The sequence below is a fragment of the Ailuropoda melanoleuca genome, chromosome 2 (assembly GCF_002007445.2).
Source record: "Ailuropoda melanoleuca isolate Jingjing chromosome 2, ASM200744v2, whole genome shotgun sequence".
NCBI classification, from domain to species: Eukaryota; Metazoa; Chordata; class Mammalia; order Carnivora; family Ursidae; genus Ailuropoda; species Ailuropoda melanoleuca.
Window position 1 is genome coordinate 56480847 of NC_048219.1, and position 21916 is coordinate 56502762.

Genomic DNA, 21916 nt, shown 5'->3' on the forward strand with positions numbered 1-21916 from the left:
GCTAAACACTATGGATTTTATTCTGTGGTTAATGCACCAAAAACAAAGGTTTTTAAAGAAGAGTGAAATGAAGGACTCAGAGGGAGACTCATCACCCTACTAACTTAACTCTCCTAGTAAATATTTCTATAGCATATTCCACAGTACATTCAAGACATTAACCTTTCAGCCCTTGTTTGTAATTACTAAGGGAAACATCTCTCACTACTTTTGAGAAGCGCAATGACAGCTCATGTCAGTTCAAATATGCCTAAAATTTTTACTTCTGATTTTTAAATACAGGTGGCTCCGTGGGAGTAAGCTAAAGCTAGAATTTCCACATCTCTAATCTTCAAAATACTGTATCACTAATTAAATTAGTTAAGTCTACACTTTATCAAACCTACCAGCAGATCCTTTTACCAGAGAGCACTAGCAAGTAGCAACAGTAATAACAATAGTTTATTAAGTGCTTTTAATATGTCATTGTTCTAAATGTTTTACATGTATTAATTCATTTAATTCTTATAACTCTGAGATGAATGCCATTATTTCATTTTACAGATGAGAACCCTAAGATGGAGAAAAGTCCCTCTTTCAAGGTCATTATTCAGCTGGAAAGTGGCAGAGGTGGGATTTGAACCCAGACAGTACAATAACTCCCGGAGTCTATGCTCTAATCAACTATACCGTTATGAACTTAACCAGAACTGCAAGCTCAATAACAAACCATGTATTTTTATGTACTATTAATTCAAATGCAGCTCAGTTATATTTTATATATTTGCCTTCATATTTTGAAATCATTTCTAAGAGTTACAGTTTAATTGCCTCCTTGGCAATCTCTTACCAACATTCTCCTTCCTAATCCATAACCATACTTTGAGTTACAGTTTAATTGCCTCCTTGGCAATCTCTTACCAACATTCTCCTTCCTAATCCATAACCATACTTTGATCCATCCTCTACCTCTAGGGACATGCGCTTACTGGTTGGCCTAAGAAAATCACTATCCTAGACTTTCCTTGACACAATGGCTCAGGACTGGGCAGATAACCTAAGAGGGTCCAATCATGGTGAATTTCAGGCTTCCTGTTCAGTAATGCTGGGAGAGAAGCACTCCTGGATGTTTACTGCAACTCAAACTGTTGCAATATGACCACGCAAATGACCAGGAGGCTTCAGCTGACACCACTGAAGATACAATGGAGAATCAGCAATAAACTGGGTTGTTGATGTAATCGAGTCATTTTATCTATTAACTCTGAAGTCCATCCTACCTCTGGATATTCAGTTATGATAGCCAATAATATACTCTTTTATAGCTCAAACCGGTTTGAATTGGGTATTTATTTCAACCAACATCAAGCATCCTGATATAAGGAATTAAAGTTTTCTTCTTTCTAGGTTTCATCTTTCATTTTGAAGCAGTAGAAACGAAAGATAGACTAATCTGTAAATTGTCAACTCATGAAATTTGGAAGCAGCACATACTACCTGAAGGAATTTCAGGAAAAAACCATTTTGTTCCACCATCAGTTATAAAACCTTATTTTAATTCAAAGCAGAAAGAAAATCTACCAAATTCTGAAACCCTTCAAGGAAAAAACAAATGTATAAAATATCTACATAATCCACTCACAGGCATTTTATCTTTTAAAATGTATTTCAAGAGCAATTTTAAAGTCTCAAGAATAAATATAACTATTTCTCATAAAAAATAATCCATCTATTTTATTGGGATTGGTACCACAATAAGTGTTTTTGGAAGAGTGAATACAAAGGATCTGTGTAGTTACTTAGCATGGATTAAAATTACTGGAATTGGGGAGAATGAAAACCATAATTTTATATGTCTCACATCATTATGAAAATACTTTGAAAAGTTCCAGTTATATATTACATTTTGCTCTTTTAAAAATTAGTTTCACCACTACATAATAATAATAGGAAACAGGTTAAGTATGTGGTACTGGCTTTAGTAGACAGTATATTAAGAAAATGGATATAGCAGGTGAAGACTGAAATGAAAAAGTACATTTTGCTTCAAATAACTGATAAATACTTGAACACTTAATAAAGCAGTTCTCAACTGGGAGTTGTACCAACCTGGGCGGTGGGGACATTTTGAAATGGCTGGGCAGTTCTTGCTGTTCTAAGACTGGGAAGCACTTTAGGCATTTTAGAGGGCAGAGACCAGAAATGCTAACCTTCCTGCAATGCATGGGAAAGTCCCACACAACAAAAAACTGTCCTGTTCAAAATGCCAATAGAGCCCCTACTAAGAAACACTAGAATGAAGAAAGGAGAGCAGATATATATGCATACCAAAAACCGAATGCCAGCACTAAATGCAGCATGTGCTTCGTATTAACTGTGGAGAAAATATGTACTATAGGAACTGCAGCAAAAAGAAGTAATGGAGAAGATGAGCTATCATGTGTACTTTCACAGATGGCTAGAAAATAATTGATGACGAAAATATTCTAGGTTTAACCATGGTGACCAGCCTGGGTATGCTCAGTCGAATACATTAGCAAATCAGGTGGGGAGAGACTATGAAAATTCATACTTAGTATGGATCCCTCATACCAACAGGAATATTTTCTGCTCAAAGTATGACTGTCTAAACTCCCTGGCATGGCGTATAAAGTCCTGCAAAGCCCAGCCCCAGTGGGGCTCTCTCCAACCTCATCCCCTACCACTTACCAACTCCCAACCTAGTTTCTAGACACACCAAACTACATACACTGTCTTAAATTTACTACTTTATCCTTCAGCATCTGATATCCTCACCACAAGACCATCCTTAAACCGAGACTTAACTTCTTGATTTTGAGCAGGTGACCATCACAATAAAAACACATTTTATAAAGATTTATTGGACAGCCGTGTGTCGAGTGATTGAGGTAAGGAGACACTGCGGTAGGGAAGACACTTAGAAGTTCCTCAATAGTCCAGGGTGAGACAAGGTGGGTTTGCATGGGAGAATATGGTTGATAAATGCCGCAGGGAAGGAAGTGGAAAGGGACAGGTGCCAGAGGCAGATCATGAAGTAGAAGACCCGGGAACTGAGGAAGACTTCCCTAACGGAACCAGGGTGGGGACCCCAAGATGACCAAGGGTGTTTTCCATTTCCATGAATGCTGGCTAATTGTGGTTACGGAAAAGTACCACCTCTGTGATGCTATGTCCCAGAAACTTTCTCACCACTGCCTACATGGCCCCATAAGGAAATGTCTATTTGGGGGACCAGTTAAGTTTCTACTTTTTCACACTGTTTTTTCTAAATTCCTGCTGTTGCTCTGAAATTCTTCCACCAAAACAGATCACTGCAAAATCCACTTGTCCCCCCATAACCACAACTGTTAAACCCGTCATTTCATTTTCCTTTGCTCCTTTCTAAAGTCAGTTTGCAGTGAATTACAAACCTATACTACTTATAGGTCATCATGCAAATAAAATACTGTACTTTATGAAGTGTATCACCACGTAACCGCTTAAGGAAAAAAGTGCTACTGACATTAATAAATAGGTAGATGGGTATATTACTGCAATATAATTAGAATGCTGTAATTTTATCTGAAGAAAAAGTAATTTTGTGACTCCGTAAAAGGTTATTTCTTTACAAGAGAGACATCTAGTGGCTAGCTTCTAAAACAGGACTGGAGCTCAATTATTAATTCACACTGTTGTTAAATAATGGGCACACTTCTACCATCATCATACTCTTAAGTCTAAGAGACTTAGACTGTCTTAGACATTCCGTATTAGTACATTCAGCTCCATTCTTTTTCCATTGTAAAAACATGCCATAATTAAGTAGTCCATTATTGACAAATTATTTAGATTCATACTACTCTTTTGCTATTACAAACAACACTACATTCAATATCCTTGTACATATTCCATTTTCCATTTATATGGTTATATCTATCAAATAAATTTCTAGAAGTGGAATTGCTAGGTGAATGAGTAATTATCATGTCTTCCTGATCCATCTCTTTCCCACTACTGACCTTACCTTTGTACTGGGGCCAGCATTTATTTTAAACAATTAGGACATTTTAGAAAAGATAATCAGAAAACCTTCTCAATAGTATATATTAAGAAATCCTGGAGAAATAAAATAAACAGACTGAGCTCATCAGCAAGTAAAAGATACCTTCTGGAACCAAAAGGAAGCAGGAACTAAAGACCCTGGGGGAATGCTGAAGCTATACACCTGCTCTGGAAATCTTTGCCAATTCTGGTACCGAGAGGCTTGTCGACAACCACGGGGGTGACAGGAGACAAGATCTTGGGTCCACATATGCTAGAGACCTCAAACTGGGATCACAACATAAAAGTAGTGAAAGTATAAACCAGAAAAGTCCTGCCCACTAGCAAAAGAAGACAACTAGGAAACGTGTGGACCTTAGCTTGGGCTCTGGGGAGAAAGGTAGATGGGGCAGAGGGAAAGATCTCGATTGAGAATGAGAAACCGGAGTTTCCTCAAATTGGTTGGGGCTCAAATTATTCCTACTAATATAGTCTGAGAAACTTAAAACTAAAAAATTAAAGAAGATCCTGAATTGGCACCATGGAGTATCTTGGCATAAGCAAATGCATGCTGCCTTTTATGTCAACTTGCGTTCACAGCTACTTTTTAGGAGAAAAAACAAGGAAACCAGCCACCATAATCAAAAGTCAGCAGAAACAGCAGACAGCAGTAATGGACTTCCAAGAGCTTCTAATACTGGAATTATTTACACAGATATTAAATGTTCTAAATTATTAAACAAAGGGGAACTTAAACATGAGAAAAGAATACAGTTCTATCTAAAAGAGCAGATGGATTTGGGAAAGACACAGAACTTCTAGACATGACAATAAAACTGAAACAGAAAAACACTCAGTGCATGAGCTAAAGATAAGACTAATTAGACACAGCTGAGGAGATAGTGACTTGGATGATAATAACTGAAAAAATTACCCTGAATGTAGCAAAGACAAATAAATGAGAGAATTTCCAGAACTGTCATATTCTGAAAGCACAAATTCCAAGAAAGATAAATCTTAAAAATCACATGAAGACCCTTATCATACTGCAACTGCAGAACTCCAAAGACAAAAGTGAAGATCTGAAAAGCAACTGAAAGAAAAAAAAAGACTATATAAAAAAAACAGAGTTCTCCAAAGCGGCAAAAAAAAAAAGACAAGGGAATAAATAACTGAATGGAAGTATTAAAATATCAAGGTATTTCGTATTCAACTAAGCTATCACTCAAAAGTAAGGGTAAGCTATATGATTCCATATATGGAATTTTAAGTAAGGCAAAATTCATCACCAGGGGAAAAAGTCAGAGTAGGATGTCCCTGGCAAGCAGAGGAGCTAACAAGGAAAGACCTTTCTGGGGTGATGGTAATATTCTATATATTCATAAGGACTGTGTTATACAGATATAGGCATACTTTGGAGATAATCACGGGTTCAGTTACAGACCGCTGTAACAAAAGTAAATATTGCAACAAAGCCAGTGAAATGAATTTTTTTGTTTCCTAGTGCATAAAATGTTATTTTTACACTACACTGCAGTCTGTTAAGTTTGCAATAGTATTATGTCTAAAAAAATGTACATACCTTATTTAAAAAAATACTTTATTGTTAAAAAAAATGCTAACCATCATCTGAGATTTCAGTGAGTCATAATCTTTTTGCTGGGGGAGGGCCTTGCCTCAGTATTGATGGCTGCTGACTGATCAGGGTGGCAGCTTTTAAAAATAAGACAACCATCAAGTTTGCTGCATCAATTGACTCTTCCTTTCACAAATGATTTCTCTGCAGCATGTGATGCCACTTGATAGCACTTTACCCACAGAACTTCTTTCGAAATTGAGGTCAATCCTCTCAAACCCTACCCCTGCTTTATCAACTAAGTTTATGTAACACTCTAAATCCTTTGTTGTCATTTCAACAATCTTCATAGCACTACACCAGGAATAAATTCCATTTCAAGAAACCACTCTTTCTGCTCATCCATAAGAAGAAACTCCTTATCTGTGAAAGTTTGATCACGAGACAGCAGCCATTCAGTCACACGTTCAGGCTCCACTTCTAGTTCTAGTTCTCTTGCTGCTTCTACCACATCTGCAGTTAGTTCCTCCACGAATGTCTTAAACCCCTCAACTTTTTCCATGAGAGCTGGAATTACTTCTGAACACACCTGTCAATGTTGATATTTTGACTTTTTCCCATGAATCACAAATGTTCTTCATGGCATCTAGAATGGTGAGCCCCTTTCCAGAAGTTTTTCAGTGGATTCTGTCCAAGTCCATCAGAGGAACCACTGTCTATGGCAGCTATAGACTTATGAAATGTATTTCTTAAATAGTAAGACTTGAAGGTCAAAATGACTCCCTGACCCACTGGCTGCAGAATGGATGCCGTGTTAGGAGGCATGAAAATAACATTCTTATCGTCCAGCTCCATCAGAGCTCTTGGGTGACCAGATGCATTGTCAATGAGTAGCAATATTTTGAAAGAAATCTTTTTATCTGAACTGTAGTTCTCATCAGTGGGCTTAAAATATTCAGTAAACCATGCTGTAAACAGATGTGCTGTTATCCAGGTTTTGTTGTTCCATTTATAGAGCATAAGCAGAGTAGAATTAGCATGCTGGATTTTTGGAATGGTAGAAGAGCCCTGACTTCAACTTAAACTCACCAGCTGTATTAGTCCCTAATAAGATAGTCAGCCTGTCCCTGAAACTTTGAAGCCAGGCATTGACCTCCTCCCTAGGTATGAGAAGTCTAGAGAGCATTTTCTTCCAATATAAGGCTGTTTTGTCTACACTGAAAATCTGTTGTTTAGTGTAATCACCTCTACTTATATTGGAGAGATCTTCTGCATAACTTGCTGCAGCTTCTACATCAGCACCTGCTACTTTACCTTGCACTTTTATGTTATAGGGGGGCTTCTTTCCTTGAACTTCACACACCAACCTCTGCTAGCTTCAGACTTTTCTTCTGCAGCGTGCTCACCTCTCTCAGCCTTCATGGAATTGAAAAGATTTAGAGCCTTGATCTGAATTAGGCTTTGGCTTACAGAAACGCTGTCACTGGTTTATCTTCTATCCAGGCCACTTAAACTTTCTTATTATCAGCAATAGGCTATCTTGCTTTCTTATCATTCCTGTGTTTACTGGAGTAGCACTTCTAATTTCCTTCAAGAACTCTTCCTTTGCATTCAGAACTTGGCTAAGTGTTTGGCACAAGAGGTCTAGCTTTAGGCCTACCTTAGCTTTGACATGCTTTCTTCACTAAGCTTAATCATTTCTAGCTTTTGCTTTAGAGTGAGAGACATGAGACTCTTTCTTACACCTGAACACTTAGGAGGTCACTGTAGGGTTATTAATTGGCCTAATTTCAATATTGTTGTATTTCAGGGAATAGGAGGTCTGAAGAGAGGGAGAAAGATGGGGACTGGCTAGCTGGTGGAACAGTCAGAACCCACACAACACTCATCAATTAAGTTCACTGTCTCATATGGGTGCAGTTCATGGCACCCCAAAACAATTACAATAGTAACATCAAAGATCACTGATCACAGATCACCGTGACAAATAATAATGAAAAAGTTTGAAATATTGCGACAATTACCAAAATGTGACATAGAGACATGAAGCAAGCAAATGTTGTTGGAAAAATGGCACCATAAGACTTGCTTGATGTAGGGTTGCCACAAACCTTTGATATGTAAAAAATATAGTATCTGCAAAGCACAATAAAGTGAAGTGCAACAAAAAAAGGTATGACTATATATGCACTTGTCAAAACTCAACAAGCGTACTCTTAAGATTTGTGCATTTCACTGAATGAGAATTTTACATCAATAGGAAAAGTGAGCTTCCTATCTTTCACACAACTGTTTAAACTCTATTTTTTCTTTTACTGAGCATATCGTGATGTCATTTCATGTCAATTCTTCCACATCTAGCTTGTTTTTGTTTAATGGCTACCTAGAATTCCACCTTGGGAAGATACCATCAATTTAACTCAGTCTTTTAGTAATGAACACTTGAGTTGTTGCCAGTTTTTACCCTATTAAAAACAATGCTGGAATATATACACATGTATCTCTGTAAACTGTACAAATACGTTTGTAGGCTAAATTACATGAGTATGCATATATAACATTTTGAGATATATTACCAAATTGCCTTCTAAAATGACCACTAATGTATATTCTCAACAGTGGAAGAGCACATTGGCCTGGCTAATCCATACCTTCATTATATTAGATATTATCGATATAAATTTATAGGCCATGTATTATATGTATACATATCTATGATACGTACATATCTATGATACGTACATATCTTTCCATGACCATCTATTTCTAGCCTTTTCCCCTTTTCCTAATTAGTTTCTAGTCTTTTTTCTTTTTAATGCATAAACACTCTGTCATATACGCTAAAGTTTTTTTTTTTTTTTTTGTCTAGTTAGTCTTTTGAGCTTCCTATGGTCTTTTTTTACCATACAATTTTTAAAAATATTACATAAGTCTAGTTATTTTTTTTCCTTTATGGCTTTGGATGAGGTTATTTCCTCTCTTCAAGATTATGAAAATACATCAGTTTTTTAAATTTCAGGTTTGGCATTTTAATCCACCTGAAGTTCTACTTAAAATTCCAGCTTTTCCCTGACAAACAGCAAGCTGGACTCAACCCCATTTATTAATTATCTGTATTAATGTGAAATGCTATCTTCATCATATGCTAGAGCACAAAATAGCCTTACATCTACTTTCTATAATTTAAGCTACCTGTGGATTTCTATGTCAACACCAAAAAATTTTACTAGAATTTCATAAATTTTAATGAGTCCAGCCTCATTACTCCTCTTTTTCAGGTTTTTCCTCGTGTTTCTTCCATGTTTATTTTTCAAATTGAACTTAAGTCATTTTATCATAAAATTTTTCCTTCTCAGAAAAAGAAAAATTCTCAAATCAAACCAACCAAATTAGTATTTTGATTAGGATCACATCAGATCATTCATTTAAGTAATGTTAGTTCTATAATACTGAATCTCCTAAGCACAGGTACCTTTTTCCATTTGTTCCAATCTTTAAAGTTATTTGGTAGAGTTTAGGTTTTCTTTATACGGATCTTTCATATTTCCTCCACAGTTTTTGATTGGAACATACTCAAAATGGTGAAGGTGAACATCAGTTACACATCTCACAAAGAGATGAACTAAAGGAGTTACCTCTGAAAGAGTCACTATTTTAAAGAATAGTCTGGGATCTGCTCCAAATTAAGTATGTAAGCCTTCTACTGGACACATTTCCTTATAAGGCTCCTCTATTTTTTTTTTTTTGAGATTTTATTTACTTATTTGACAAAGAGAGACAGCAAGAGAGGGAACAGAAGCAGGGGAAGTGGGACAGGGAGAAGCAGGCTTCCCACTGAGCAGGGAGCCCAATGCGGGGCTCAATCCCAGCACCCTGAAATCATGACCTGAGCTGAAGGCAGATGCTTAACAACTGAGCCACCCAGGCGCTTCTGGGCTCCTCTATTTTAAAGAGAATGTCAATTTTGTTTTGGCTCCACTTATTCTTAAGATAAGCATCCCTTTACTCTTCTTTGTTCATTAAAGTCACCCATTAGGACATTTCTACAAATTCACTAGTCCTCTAAAATTCATCACTATTAAATACATTAAAACATTTATTTTATTTTTTTTAATAGGAAGAGTGGGCAGGGGAGCGGGGAGGGGAGAGAGAGAACCTTAAGCAGGCTATAGCCCAGCATGGAGCCTGATGTGGAGCTCATCTCATGACCTTGAGATCATGACCTGAGCCAAAATCAAGAGTCAGGTGTTAACTAAGCAAGCCACCCAGGTGCAACGCTATTAAATACATTTTGGACCTCACAGATTGATTAGTGTTACACCCCACTTTGACTATAAAATGAAAATTACACTTCCTATTCTTATAAAAATTCACTTATCACACAATTTTGCATATGAGATTTAAGAGATTCAGAGGGGCGGCTCAGTCGTTAAGCATCTGCCTTCAGCTCAGGGTGTGATCCTGGAGTTCTGAGATTGAGCCACGTCAGGCTCCTCCGCTGGGATCCTGCTTCTTCCTCTCCCACTCCCCCTGCTTGTGTTCCCTCTCTTGCTGGCTGTCTCTCTCACTGTCGAATGAATAAATAAAATCTTAAAAAAAAAAAAAAAGAGATTCATAGCCATACTGGTCAACAACTCCTGCCATAAAGGATGCCTGGATTTACAGTGAACGTTATGCTTCTAAGGTACCTATTGCACCTGCTATATAACCTTCTGATAGTTCTACAGAGGTAACTCAGGCACAATGGAGCATTAGTCACACTTCACATGGTAATACTTATTACCATACATAAATACCACAAAGACTTCTTCATTCTGTTCAAAAATTACCATTGGAACATTTAATTTTAAACAAGTTCAATTTGAGTTTTTGACTATATTGTAACTCAAGCTGCTTAAACAAGCAAATGACAAATTTAATACCAACAGAGTTACAGTAATCATCTTAGTACACAGCACTAAAATCTCATGTGAACAGTTACAGTAAAATCCCCAAATATCTGAAATTGAAAGTTTTCCCATTAACTCCTTGCCAGCAAAACCTGCCTGATCCAGTTCACAATCATTATTTACCCATTATAATGTCAACATTTGCAGGTTTCACTGTAGACATAGTATTGTTTGATTATGTAATGCTGCTCCAGACCTCCTAGAGGTGAATATAATATAATAAATTTACCATATCCCCAAGGATTTCAGATAAGAAAAAACGACTTTGAATTGTCATTGTATATTATTTACTAAGTGCCAGGTACTACTTTAGGTATAATTTCATTTAATCCTCTCAACATAGTAAATTCAATCTTGTCTAAGGTCACCCAGTGTGTACTAAGTGGTACAGGCAATATTCAAATTCAGGTTTATCTGAGTCAAAACATTAATCACTTCTGAAAGTTGAAAAAAATGTACTGAAAATAAGCCTCTTAAAAAATAGAATATGGGGGAATGGGTAGTGAAAATAATCCTTTGAGAAGATTCAGTATCCCCCTCTTCCCTCCTTCCAGCAATCATCTTAAATAACAACACATCATCTAATAACACTAAATCATAAAATAACACTTAAAGTCATTAAAACCTAGTCATTTTCATATGAATGGCTAAGAAAACAAAGGTATCCTGAAGAAGGGGCTTCTAAATTTTCTAAATTTTGTCCCATTTTTTTCCCCTACAAGTACAGGACCTTATATATTTATCTTGCTACTTATACACCACCTTTGAGCAATAGAATTTTTTGCAATCCTGATTCTACTATACAGTAAGTTCAAGAAGTATGTCTTCCATATTAATCTAAATCACTGGTTCTCAAATAGGGGTGATTTTGCCTCTCCCCTCTGCCCCCACTCCAGGAAACATCTAGTAATGTCTGGAGACATTTCTTGTTCCCACAAGAGAGATGGGTGGGTAGGGGTGTGTGTGTATGTGTGTTACCAATACCTAGTGGGTAGAGGCCAGGGATGCTATTAAACATCCTAAAATGCACAAAATAGTCCCCTACAACAAAGAATTCTCTGGCTCAAAATGTCAGCAGGGCCAAGATGAATAATCATGATCTAAATCACTGATGAAAATGCTGAACAAGAATGAACAAAATATTGGGACACACTAAAGAGGTTTCCAGGCTGATTATCAATTAACTAACCAGCAATATTCTCAATATTCAGTATGGCTTTCATCTAACTGGGAACTCACCTCAGTGCTTTATTCATCTAACATCTGAATACAGACATTTTAAATTCAGTTAGTAGCAAAACCATTTTCATTTAAAAATAATATGGGCAATTTAACAACAAACAGATAGAAAAATTTAGTTACACAGATTTTGAATTATTTTTTTCACTGAACTGACCCCTCAAATCGTCCTATGAATGAAAGATCAACTTACCACAACATATTGGATTAAGTCAAACTTTACGCTTGAACTTTAAAGATATCACTCCGAAACATATAGTCAAATATTCCGTATCTCAGTAGCAATTAAATAAAAAGCAAATTAAAAAAAATGTCATTTCAACCTTTCAAGTTAGCAACATTTTTTAAAGATTAAACTCAGTGGGAGTGAGGTGTTTAAACGGGTATTCTCATATACTATAAACCAATAACAAAAAGCTTAGAAACTACACTTTGGGTAACAATGCTCTACAGTAAACGAAACCTTAAAAGATGTTCCTGATCAAATCAGAATACCCAATATACTACGAATGAAGTTAGAAACTTACTTCTTATCAAAAAATGTTGAATTTTCTTTTCTCTTGGTGAATCCATTAGGTAGAAGCTTTAAATTAATACCTTGTCTTCTGGCACGATTTTTCATAAAGTACATCTAATAACCAAAAATAAATAAATAGACAAATTAATTTTAAAATGCCTTAAATTTCAGAAGTGAATAAAACAATGTTCAGAATATAATAGTTGAGATTTATTGGGTACTTATGTTTCACAAAATGCACTAAACAGCAATATCTCATTTAATCCTCACAATACTATCAGATAGGTACAATTACTATCCCCAATCTAGGAACAAAAGTTAATGAGATGCCAACATTATACAGCTATTTCTGACAGACAGAGCCTGTACTAAACTCAGGTATATCTAATTTTAGAACCTGTATTTTTAACCATATATTCTATAAGCCAAAAGAAGGATTTAATGGGATTTTTAAAAATGTAGGTAACCTGGCAATTCAGAGGGGCTACCTCTACAGTTCCTTTTCTTTTACTGAAGGGTTTATACCATACTTAGCTGTATACATGTCTGTTTTCATTACTAGACAGGTAGTTCACTCAGGGGAAGAACCAGGGCATTGCCTAGTACAAGGCCCAACTTAAAGTAACCACTGCTATAGACTTATACAAAATGGGTATGTGAATAATCTGGCTCTGACATGTGTTAATTCCACTGACCATCTGGGTTGGTTAAGCTGAACTAGTCAACTCCAGAGAGTAGTGAAGGAAGTAATATCACAAGACTTTTTCCTTATCATTCTAATGGCAAAGTATAAACGCAAGTTTTGGGTTCAGTGAATGAGAATCTAGAATTTGCGATGCAAAGAGTTAGATAATTAAATCATAAGCCAAGGGAAAGGAAGAGTCAGTTATCATTTGTTAAGAAGGGAAATAATCTATTATAACTCATGGGACTTTGGTTTCAGTAATAGCAATGATTATAAGGACCAACCCACCCACTGAAAACACCTAAGAATTACAGATAGTGGGGGAAATAAATATATGTAATAAAATAATATTTTAAAATCACCTTAAAAGCATTGAAGAACTGAAAACAAAACCAGGAAAATACAGGCTATTATTTAGTGAGAAGTGGAAACTCAGAGAGGTAAGCAAAGCAATGAAGCCACTTTTGCAAATTCTGGCAAATACAGGCTTTCCCCTTCAACAGCCTTTCAGCAACAGGGTCAGAGTTCAGACCCCGTAATCTTCTAGGAACCCTCCTCAAATGAATCTCAGTAACATAATATGCCTAATAATAGTAAGATAAGGGTGAACCAGAAATAAACCCTGTCCCCAGAACATGCAAGGAAATTTATATTGGAATGACTGGAACAGAGGGGAAAAAGGAAAAACAATTCATTAGAAGCTGTGGCCAAAGGCCAGTTCTTGCTGAAATTTGAAATGATCTGCCTTGCTTTGTGTGGTCAAGGGAATCTTAAACTTTCAACTTGGTATAAGATAGGTCCAGATTTGCAATATTCCCAGATACTTGGCAGATAAAAGAAGGCCTGCGTTCTACTCTTCAAAAAGTTCTCACAAATAATTTAAGGGAAAAAAAGCAATACTCAATAAAAAGAAGTATAAATAATGCAAGAAAACAATGGTCAGTGAGCAAGAACCAAAAGAGAAAAAAGAGGAGCTGAGAATTCCCCATAAATTCAGACACTAAAAGGATCATACACAGACTGTAGAACAGCTCTGCAAAATTAAAAAACATATAACAGTTTGAAACTATGTGCAGTGAAGAAACTATAAAAACTGACTCAGCAAATTTTTTAAAAAACTAAATAAAACTAGAACAAAGACAGAGACAAAAAAGATTTTAAAAATCAGAGAAGTTAAAGGATAGGTAAAATATGGGGGAGAAGCTTAACTCACATTTAATGGTAGTTTTAGAAAAAAGGAAAGGAAGAAGGCAGAGGTAATCTTTTAATAGAAATGGGCTGGAAATTTCCCAGAACTGATGGAAGATATGTCACAGATTCAAGAAATCTAACAATTCTCAAATTAAGATGAAAAAAAAGAAATTTGCATTTTCATATTATAGCACAAATGCAGAACAGCAAAGATAAAAAAATGCAGGCAGATTAAAAGATATTGAAGGCAGTTTAAAACTCCAGGTGACTGAAATAATAACAATGGAAGCCTTAAGACACCAGAACACTAATTATAAACCCAGAATTCCATAGAGAAAAATCATTCCAGAGTGAAGAATGGCAAATAAATAGAAATTAAAAAAAACAAAAACAAAAAAAAACCCCAACAACCAAAAAAACAAAACCCAACAGAGGAACCCAAGAGGAGGCAAAGAGCAAACCCTCTCTAAAGGAAATTCTAAAGGATGTACTTGAAGCAGGAAAAAAGTGATCTCTCAGACGTAAGATCTAAGGTGATGACAGAAGGAATAAAAAGCAAAGAAAGTGGGATATATAAACTCAAGGGGTGCCTGGATGGCTCAGTTGGTTAAGTGTCTGACTTTGGCTCAGGTCATGATCTTGGGGTCCTGGGATAGAGTCCAGTGTCCAGCTCCACACTCAACGAGGAGTTTGCTTCTTCCTCTCCCTCTGCTCCTGCCCCTGCTTGTGCACACTCTCTCCCTCAATTAAGGTTAAATGGAATTTAAGGTAACTGTTGGTAAACTGTTATCTGCCTGCTACTTATCTTTATAAATAAATTCAGTTGGAAGCTAGTCCCACCCATTAGTTTATATATTGTTTATGACTGCTTTCTTGATATAACAGCCGAGCTGAGTAGCTGTGACAGAAACCATATGGCCTGGAAAAAATATTGACTATCTGACCCTTTACAGAAAAAGTTTGCCAACTCCTGTTCCAAGGTCTTTTGCATTGTTTAGGCACAGGGTTCAGGAACTACTTAACTTTAGATACTAGCAAATTAAGCATGTATTTTGTAACATTTACCTTAAACAACAGAAAGATAGAAAAAGTGTGTATAACTTCTCAACTGATAGAGAAAAATTCAAATGACTAAAAAAAAAACAAAACAAAAAAAAAACTGGCCAAAAGACACGAAGATGAAAAAAAAAACCTGGTACAAATAGCAAAAATAATGTGATACATTTAAAGTCAAGTATATAGATAATTTTATTAAAATGTAAATGAACTTAATGATTTAGTTAAAAGTTACAGACTACCAGATGGAAGAAGAACTGGAAACCAACTACATCCAGAACATAAGGACACAGAAAGGCCGTAAGTAAGGAAAAAAACAGACCGTGAACTACCGAGCAAAGAACTGATGTAAGTAATACTTCATAAGCATTAGTCAAAGTACACAAAAAGCTAGAGACAAAGAGGGTCACCTCATAATGCCAAAGGATAAATACACCAAGAAATACTTCCTGAGGTATGCATTTAATAATTTAGCCTTAGAACATATAAAGCAAAACAAATTGAACCACAAGGGGAAACAAATCAAACTGATTTTATCTACTGGAAAATGTTAACATACTTCTTTTTGAAACTTACAGAAGAAACACATACACAAAAAAAGTCAGTAATTATAAACAATTTGAACATAATTAATAAACCTGACCTAAAAAGGGTATATGGAGTACTATATTCAGCAACTGCAGAATATTCTTTTCTTCAAGCAAACAAAGAACATTACACCTGACCATATACTGGGCCACAAACACAAGTACTGATATATTTTAAAGGAATGACCTTAAAGAGTATGCTCTCTGATCACAGTGCAAATAAGCTAAACATGAAAAAAATACAACAAAAGTCAAAGAGGACACATTAACAAAATAGAAAAAACATATAAAAGCAACTGAGCTAAGGAAAAAAAGACACAAATAACCAATATTACAAATGAATACAACTCCTATAGAGCTATAAAGGAGAGGTTTATGAAGAACTTTATGCCAATAAATTTGAAAATTTAGGTCAAATGGACAAATTCTTAGAAAAATATAATCTAGTAACACTAACTCAAGAAAACACAGAAAACCTGCAGAATCCCACAAATAGTAAAGACTATGTACCTCAGTGACCCAAACTCTAAGCCCTCACTGGTTCCTGAATAATTTTACCAAACTCCCAAGGAAGAAGCAATTCCAATATTAGTGAATGCATCCAAGAATGAAATGGGAATATTCCCAAATAATTTTATGAAACTAGAATCATTTTGATATGGAAACCTGAGAATATCAAAAACGAAAATTAAAGGTTAATCTCACTCATGAAGAGAAATACAAAATGAGTGCATGGATAAGGTGAACACACATATAATTCAAAAGAATTCTGCAGAGTATAAAAAGCATGATATGATAACATACCATGCAAGTTTAGCTTAAAATAGAAAACCAATTAAAAGATCACTCATATTAGAAAATTATAGATTAAAAGAACACAAATGAAATAATCAGATACAGGAAAAGCATTTGACAAAATATAACCACCATTCATGAAAAATCTGATAGCAAACTAGGACTAGAACCTCCATAATCTAGACATCAAATTCTATCTAGAAAAAATTTAAGAGCAAACATCATGGTACAATCTTGGAAGTTTTCCTTCTATAATCAGGAGTTATAAAACAAAGATGTACAGAAGAGTTAACATAGCAGGCCTTAGACTGTTATCTTTAGGTGGTTTTGCTTGTAAGGTCGTTCCCTGGCTGGTGCCTGGAAATTTAAATGATTGGTAAATGGTTCTCTACACTGACTTTTCCTAAAACAGTAAGTGTGGTTCACTGTGCCTGAATTGTTTGCATAAACAACATGGTTTTGTTTGTTTTCCTTCTGGGAGTCTGGAATTTGGCACTTGCTAGACAGAGAGAGGATGCTTTTGCAACCAGCCCCCAGTAAAAACCTTGGGTAGTGAATTTCTAATGAACTTGCCTAGTAGACAATACTTCATAAGTGGTATCAGAACTCAGTGACAGAGGAATTAACTGTATACTGTGTGACTCCAAACAGGAGAGGATTCTTGGAAGCTTGCAACTGATTCCTTCAGACTTTGCTCCTTTTCTTTTTGCTAATTTTGCTCTACATTCTTTCACTGTAATAAATTTCAGCCATGAGTATAACTCTGTTCAATCATGTGAATCCATCTAGCAAATCAAACCTAGGGGAGGACTTGGGACTTACAACATAAATACCTACTATCATCATTAGTACTTGACAATGAATGGGAAGTCCTAGCTATTCCAATAAGAAAAATAGAAGAAAAGGATAGAAAGATAAAAACAAATTGGGATGAATTGTTTAAAGAGAAAATCTCAAGGAACAGATAAGGTACAAGTATAGATTTTAATTCTATAAAATGCAGATTATAATGCCATAAAATAAATAACAATAAAAATATCATTCCTAAATACCAGCAAAGAGATTAAAAATAAATACTATTTAAAAAAGCATGAAAAAATCAAGTGCCTAGTAAAAAAATCTTTTAAAAATTATTTATTTATTTATTTGAGAGAAACAGAGAAAGAGCAGGGGAGGAGCAGAGGGACAGGGAGAAGCAGACTCCATGCTGAGCGCAGAGCCTGACATGGGGCTCGATCCCAGGACCCTGAGATCATGACCTAAGCGGAAATCAAGAGTCAGACACTTAACAGACTGAGTCACCCGGGCGCCTCTAAAGTGCCTAGGAATAAATCTAACAAAAAATATATAAGATCTCTACAGAGAAAATTATGGAGATATTAGAAATATTAAATAAATGCAGAGATTTCAAGATTTAATGCTGTAAAGAAGTCCAATCACCCAAGTTACTCTATAAAATGAATGCAACCCCAATTAAAATTCCCAGGTAGGAAAAGAAGACTGTACAATCAATTGGCTGATTCATCATATTTGTATAGAATTACAAAGAGTCATACCCATACTAGAGTATGGCCATGCTCCAGAAAATGGACAAAGTCTGAGGAATTACACTGAGATAGTGAGTTGCAGTAAAAAACTATAACTGAGAGTGTGGTGTTGGTGTGGACAGACAAGTAGGCCAACAGAATAGAAGAGATAGGGCAGGAACTGACCCAAGCATATATGGATACTTGATAGATGACAAGGCAGTCCCGCAGAGCAGTAGGGAAAGGATGAACTTTTCCATAAATGGTGCTAAGAAAGTGGATTTTCCATATGGAAAATTAAATGGGATCTCCGCTTCAGATGATACACAAAAATTAATCCCAGGTAGTTTACAAACATAACTATGAGATGCAACACTATAAAGCTTATAGAAAATAACTCTGGGAGAACAGCTTCATAACTTCAAAGTAGGAAAGAGTTTTTTTTAATAAACATTTAGAACTACTAATTATAAAGGAAACATGATAAATTCGACTACATTAAGATTAAGAACATCTGCTCAGCAAAGACACGATAATGAAAAACAAGCCACAGAATGGAAAAGTATTTATAACATGTACAACCAACTACCAACAGGCATCCAAGAAATACAAGGAATTCCTACAAACCAGTAAGAAAAAGAAAGTTGACCAAAAAAAAGATGAGCAAGAGACTTGACCAGGCATTCTACAGAATGAAATCCAAATGGCCAGTAAAATATTTGAAAGATGCTCAATCTCACTGGAAATCAGAAAACTGCACATTAAAAACCCCAATAAAATTACAAAGCCATCAAATTGACAAAAAATTTTAAAACTCTGATCAAATCAAGTATTGGAGAGGATGTGACAAAAGGTACACACAATATTGGGAGTCTAAACTGGTATAACCACTTTGGAAAATGTTTTGGTTACATCTAGTAAAACTGAATACGTGCACACTCCACAAAAGAGTAATTCCATTCCCAGGTATAAACCCTAGAAAAAAAATGTGTGTACACAAACCACAATTCATAAACAAAAGTGGTCACTGCAATGCTGTTAAGGTTTTTGTTGTTGTTGTTGTTATTACAAAAAACCTGGAGTCCATGTTATAATAGAAAACTCAGAATCCATGAACAACCGAATAGATAAATGAATGATATGGTCCTAAACTACAAAACTGTTCAGAAGAAAAAATGGATCAAGGAATGGCACAAGGGAATGGCAGGGAATTTTTGAGAAGTTGGTAATGTTCTAATTCTGGACCTGAGTGGTCCACTGGATGTTCACTTATAATTATTCATTAAACGGTGTATTTGTATTTTATGCTTTTTTAATATGCATGCAATTCTTTATGATAAAAACAAAAAAATTAAAAAGTAATTTGTCTTTTAAGCAGAAATCTTTTTTTTTTTTAAAGATTTTTTATTTATTTATTTGACAGAGATAGAGACAGCCAGCGAGAGAGGCAACACAAGCAGGGGGAGTGGGAGAGGGAGAAGCAGGCTCATAGCGGAGGAGCCTGATGTGGGGCTCGATCCCATAACGCCGGGATCACGCCCTGAGCCGAAGGCAGACGCTTAACCGCTGTGCCACCCAGGCGCCCCTTAAGCAGAAATCTTAATAATGCTTAATTAAGCTTGAGAAAAACATGCTGATGCATGATAATTTTTCTTTCAGATATGTATGTGAAAGCTCATTTTGCAGAAAGCAGCAAGAGTGATCTTTCAAAAAGCAAACGTGCTCAAAACCCTCCCATGGGGGCACCTGGGTGGCACAGCGGTTAAGCGTCTGCCTTTGGCTCAGGGCGTGATCCCGGTGTTATGGGATCGAGCCCCTCATCGGGCTCCCTGCTCTGCTGGGAGCCTGCTTCTTCCTCTCCCACTCCCCCTGCTTGTGTTCCCTCTCTCGCTGGCTGTCTCTATCTCTGTCAAATAAATAAAATCTTTAAAAACAAAAAAACCAAAACCCTCCCATGGCTTCTATTTTCACTTAGAATATATTAGGACCCCTCACCAGTTTCTCTAACCTCATGTTCAACATTACATTCTCCTCCTTACTCACCTATGCTTCAGTCACCGTGTCCCCATTTTAATCCTCAAACACACCAACCTCACTCCTCAGTCTTACTTGTGCTTTTGTCACTACCTGGAATAGTCTTCCTCCAAAGGTTCACACTGTTGCCTCTTCCTCATCATTCAGATCACTGCTTAAATGTCATCTCTCAAAGAAGCTTCTCCTGACTACCATATTGAAAATACTCATGACCTCCTCCCAACAAACACCATTTTCATTTTCTTTTATATCCTGTGCTTTATTTTCTACGTGTCCTTAACTCTATATGAAATAATATGTTCCTCTACTCATCTCCTGTCTTTCCCCACACAATACAAGCTCCAGGACGGAAAGAACTTTGTTTTGGTCACTGATGTATCCCTGGTAACTGGAATAGCTCTGATTCACAATAGCCACTTAATAGTAGGTGAAAAAAATGGATCTAACTGACTAAAAGAATTTTAACTGGAAGAGATGAAAAGAAATACTTACACGTTTATTGCTTATTGGTCTTTTTAAGAAAGCATCTCTAGAAATGTGGTCTGCTGTTCTTGCCACATCTTCCAAAAACCGATAATCTAAAAATTTCAAAACAGAAAAATAAATGACATATGCCAATGGCCATGAAGCATTAATCTGCTATGCATAAGATGACTTACCACTTAGGAGATTCATTTCAGTAAACTGTTGTATAGAAACATATGCAGTCTTATCTCGAACTCCATTACAGGTCAGTTCTGCTTTGTGTTTCTTTACACAGGGCAAACTGAAGAGACAAATGAGGTGGTACTTTCATACTCTGAGGTAAGAAGGGTACAGGAAGAGGTAGTAAGGTAGGAAATTACATACATACCTGCAGGAATATCGCATACAACGTGGACATTTGTACTTTGCTTCTTCTGTACCACAAGTTTCACACCTACAAAAACCCACAAGAAACTCAATAAATAAGTTATCAAATATTAATTCTATTTATTGATTTATAAATTTTTAATGCTGAGTCGATTACTCACCACAATCTATAGACACGTAGTCAGTGAATAAAGTATATATAAGTAACTCTGATAAAATATTTGATAGCTCTCAAACATCCTTAGAAAATTCTCCTCTAGAAAACTATCTCCAAATGACAACTACATTTACAACATTGTTAGTACTACATAATTCACGGAAACATGTATTAAATTGAAAAAAAATCTTACTTTTGACTTCTTTTTCTACTGCAATCAGAAAATGAGATTATTCATTAACATTTTAACCTGTAATCCCTGGCAGTCTGTTAAAGATTGTGTGTGTGTGTGTGTGTGTATGCGTGCGCTTGCGTGCACGCACGCACGCGTGCATATAACCAGAAGTCCAATCAATCCATGAATTTACTTACCTTAAACACACATATACCACAAAAAGAATATGAGACCAAGTCAAATTTACAGAGTTTCAGCTGCATCTTTTCTCCTCATCTCCACACCCAACCTAAAATGAGCATTAAAATAATCCAGAAATGCTATTACCCATCATCTATCTCCAATTGTTCTTCTAAGATCTTGGGATACTGACAACCAAACTACAGTCATTTCTATTTGTCCCACTGTGTTCTAGACAGTAAGAGTCCCAAGATTCTTACCACTCTTTTATTTCCTATGCTGTCACATGATCATACACTATAAAGAAATTAAATGTAAAGCAATAAAGGTTCACACTATCCACAGAGAATGGGTGACATCAAGTGCATTTTTGTCTA

General features: G+C 35.9%; 1 protein-coding gene across 1 annotated transcript in view; it reads right to left on the bottom strand.

Annotated features, from left to right (window-relative positions):
• The window catches only part of ZNHIT6 (zinc finger HIT-type containing 6), a 54029-nt gene that overhangs the window by 30831 nt on the left and 1282 nt on the right, over window positions 1–21916 (bottom strand). Inside the window, exons 2-5 of the mRNA XM_002919388.4 lie at window positions 21029–21094; window positions 20835–20941; window positions 20668–20753; window positions 12312–12415 (exon numbers count right to left, since the gene is read on the bottom strand). Of these exons, the coding sequence (XP_002919434.2) occupies window positions 12312–12415; window positions 20668–20753; window positions 20835–20941; window positions 21029–21094 (363 nt within the window). The remainder of the gene's footprint in view (window positions 1–12311; window positions 12416–20667; window positions 20754–20834; window positions 20942–21028; window positions 21095–21916) is intronic.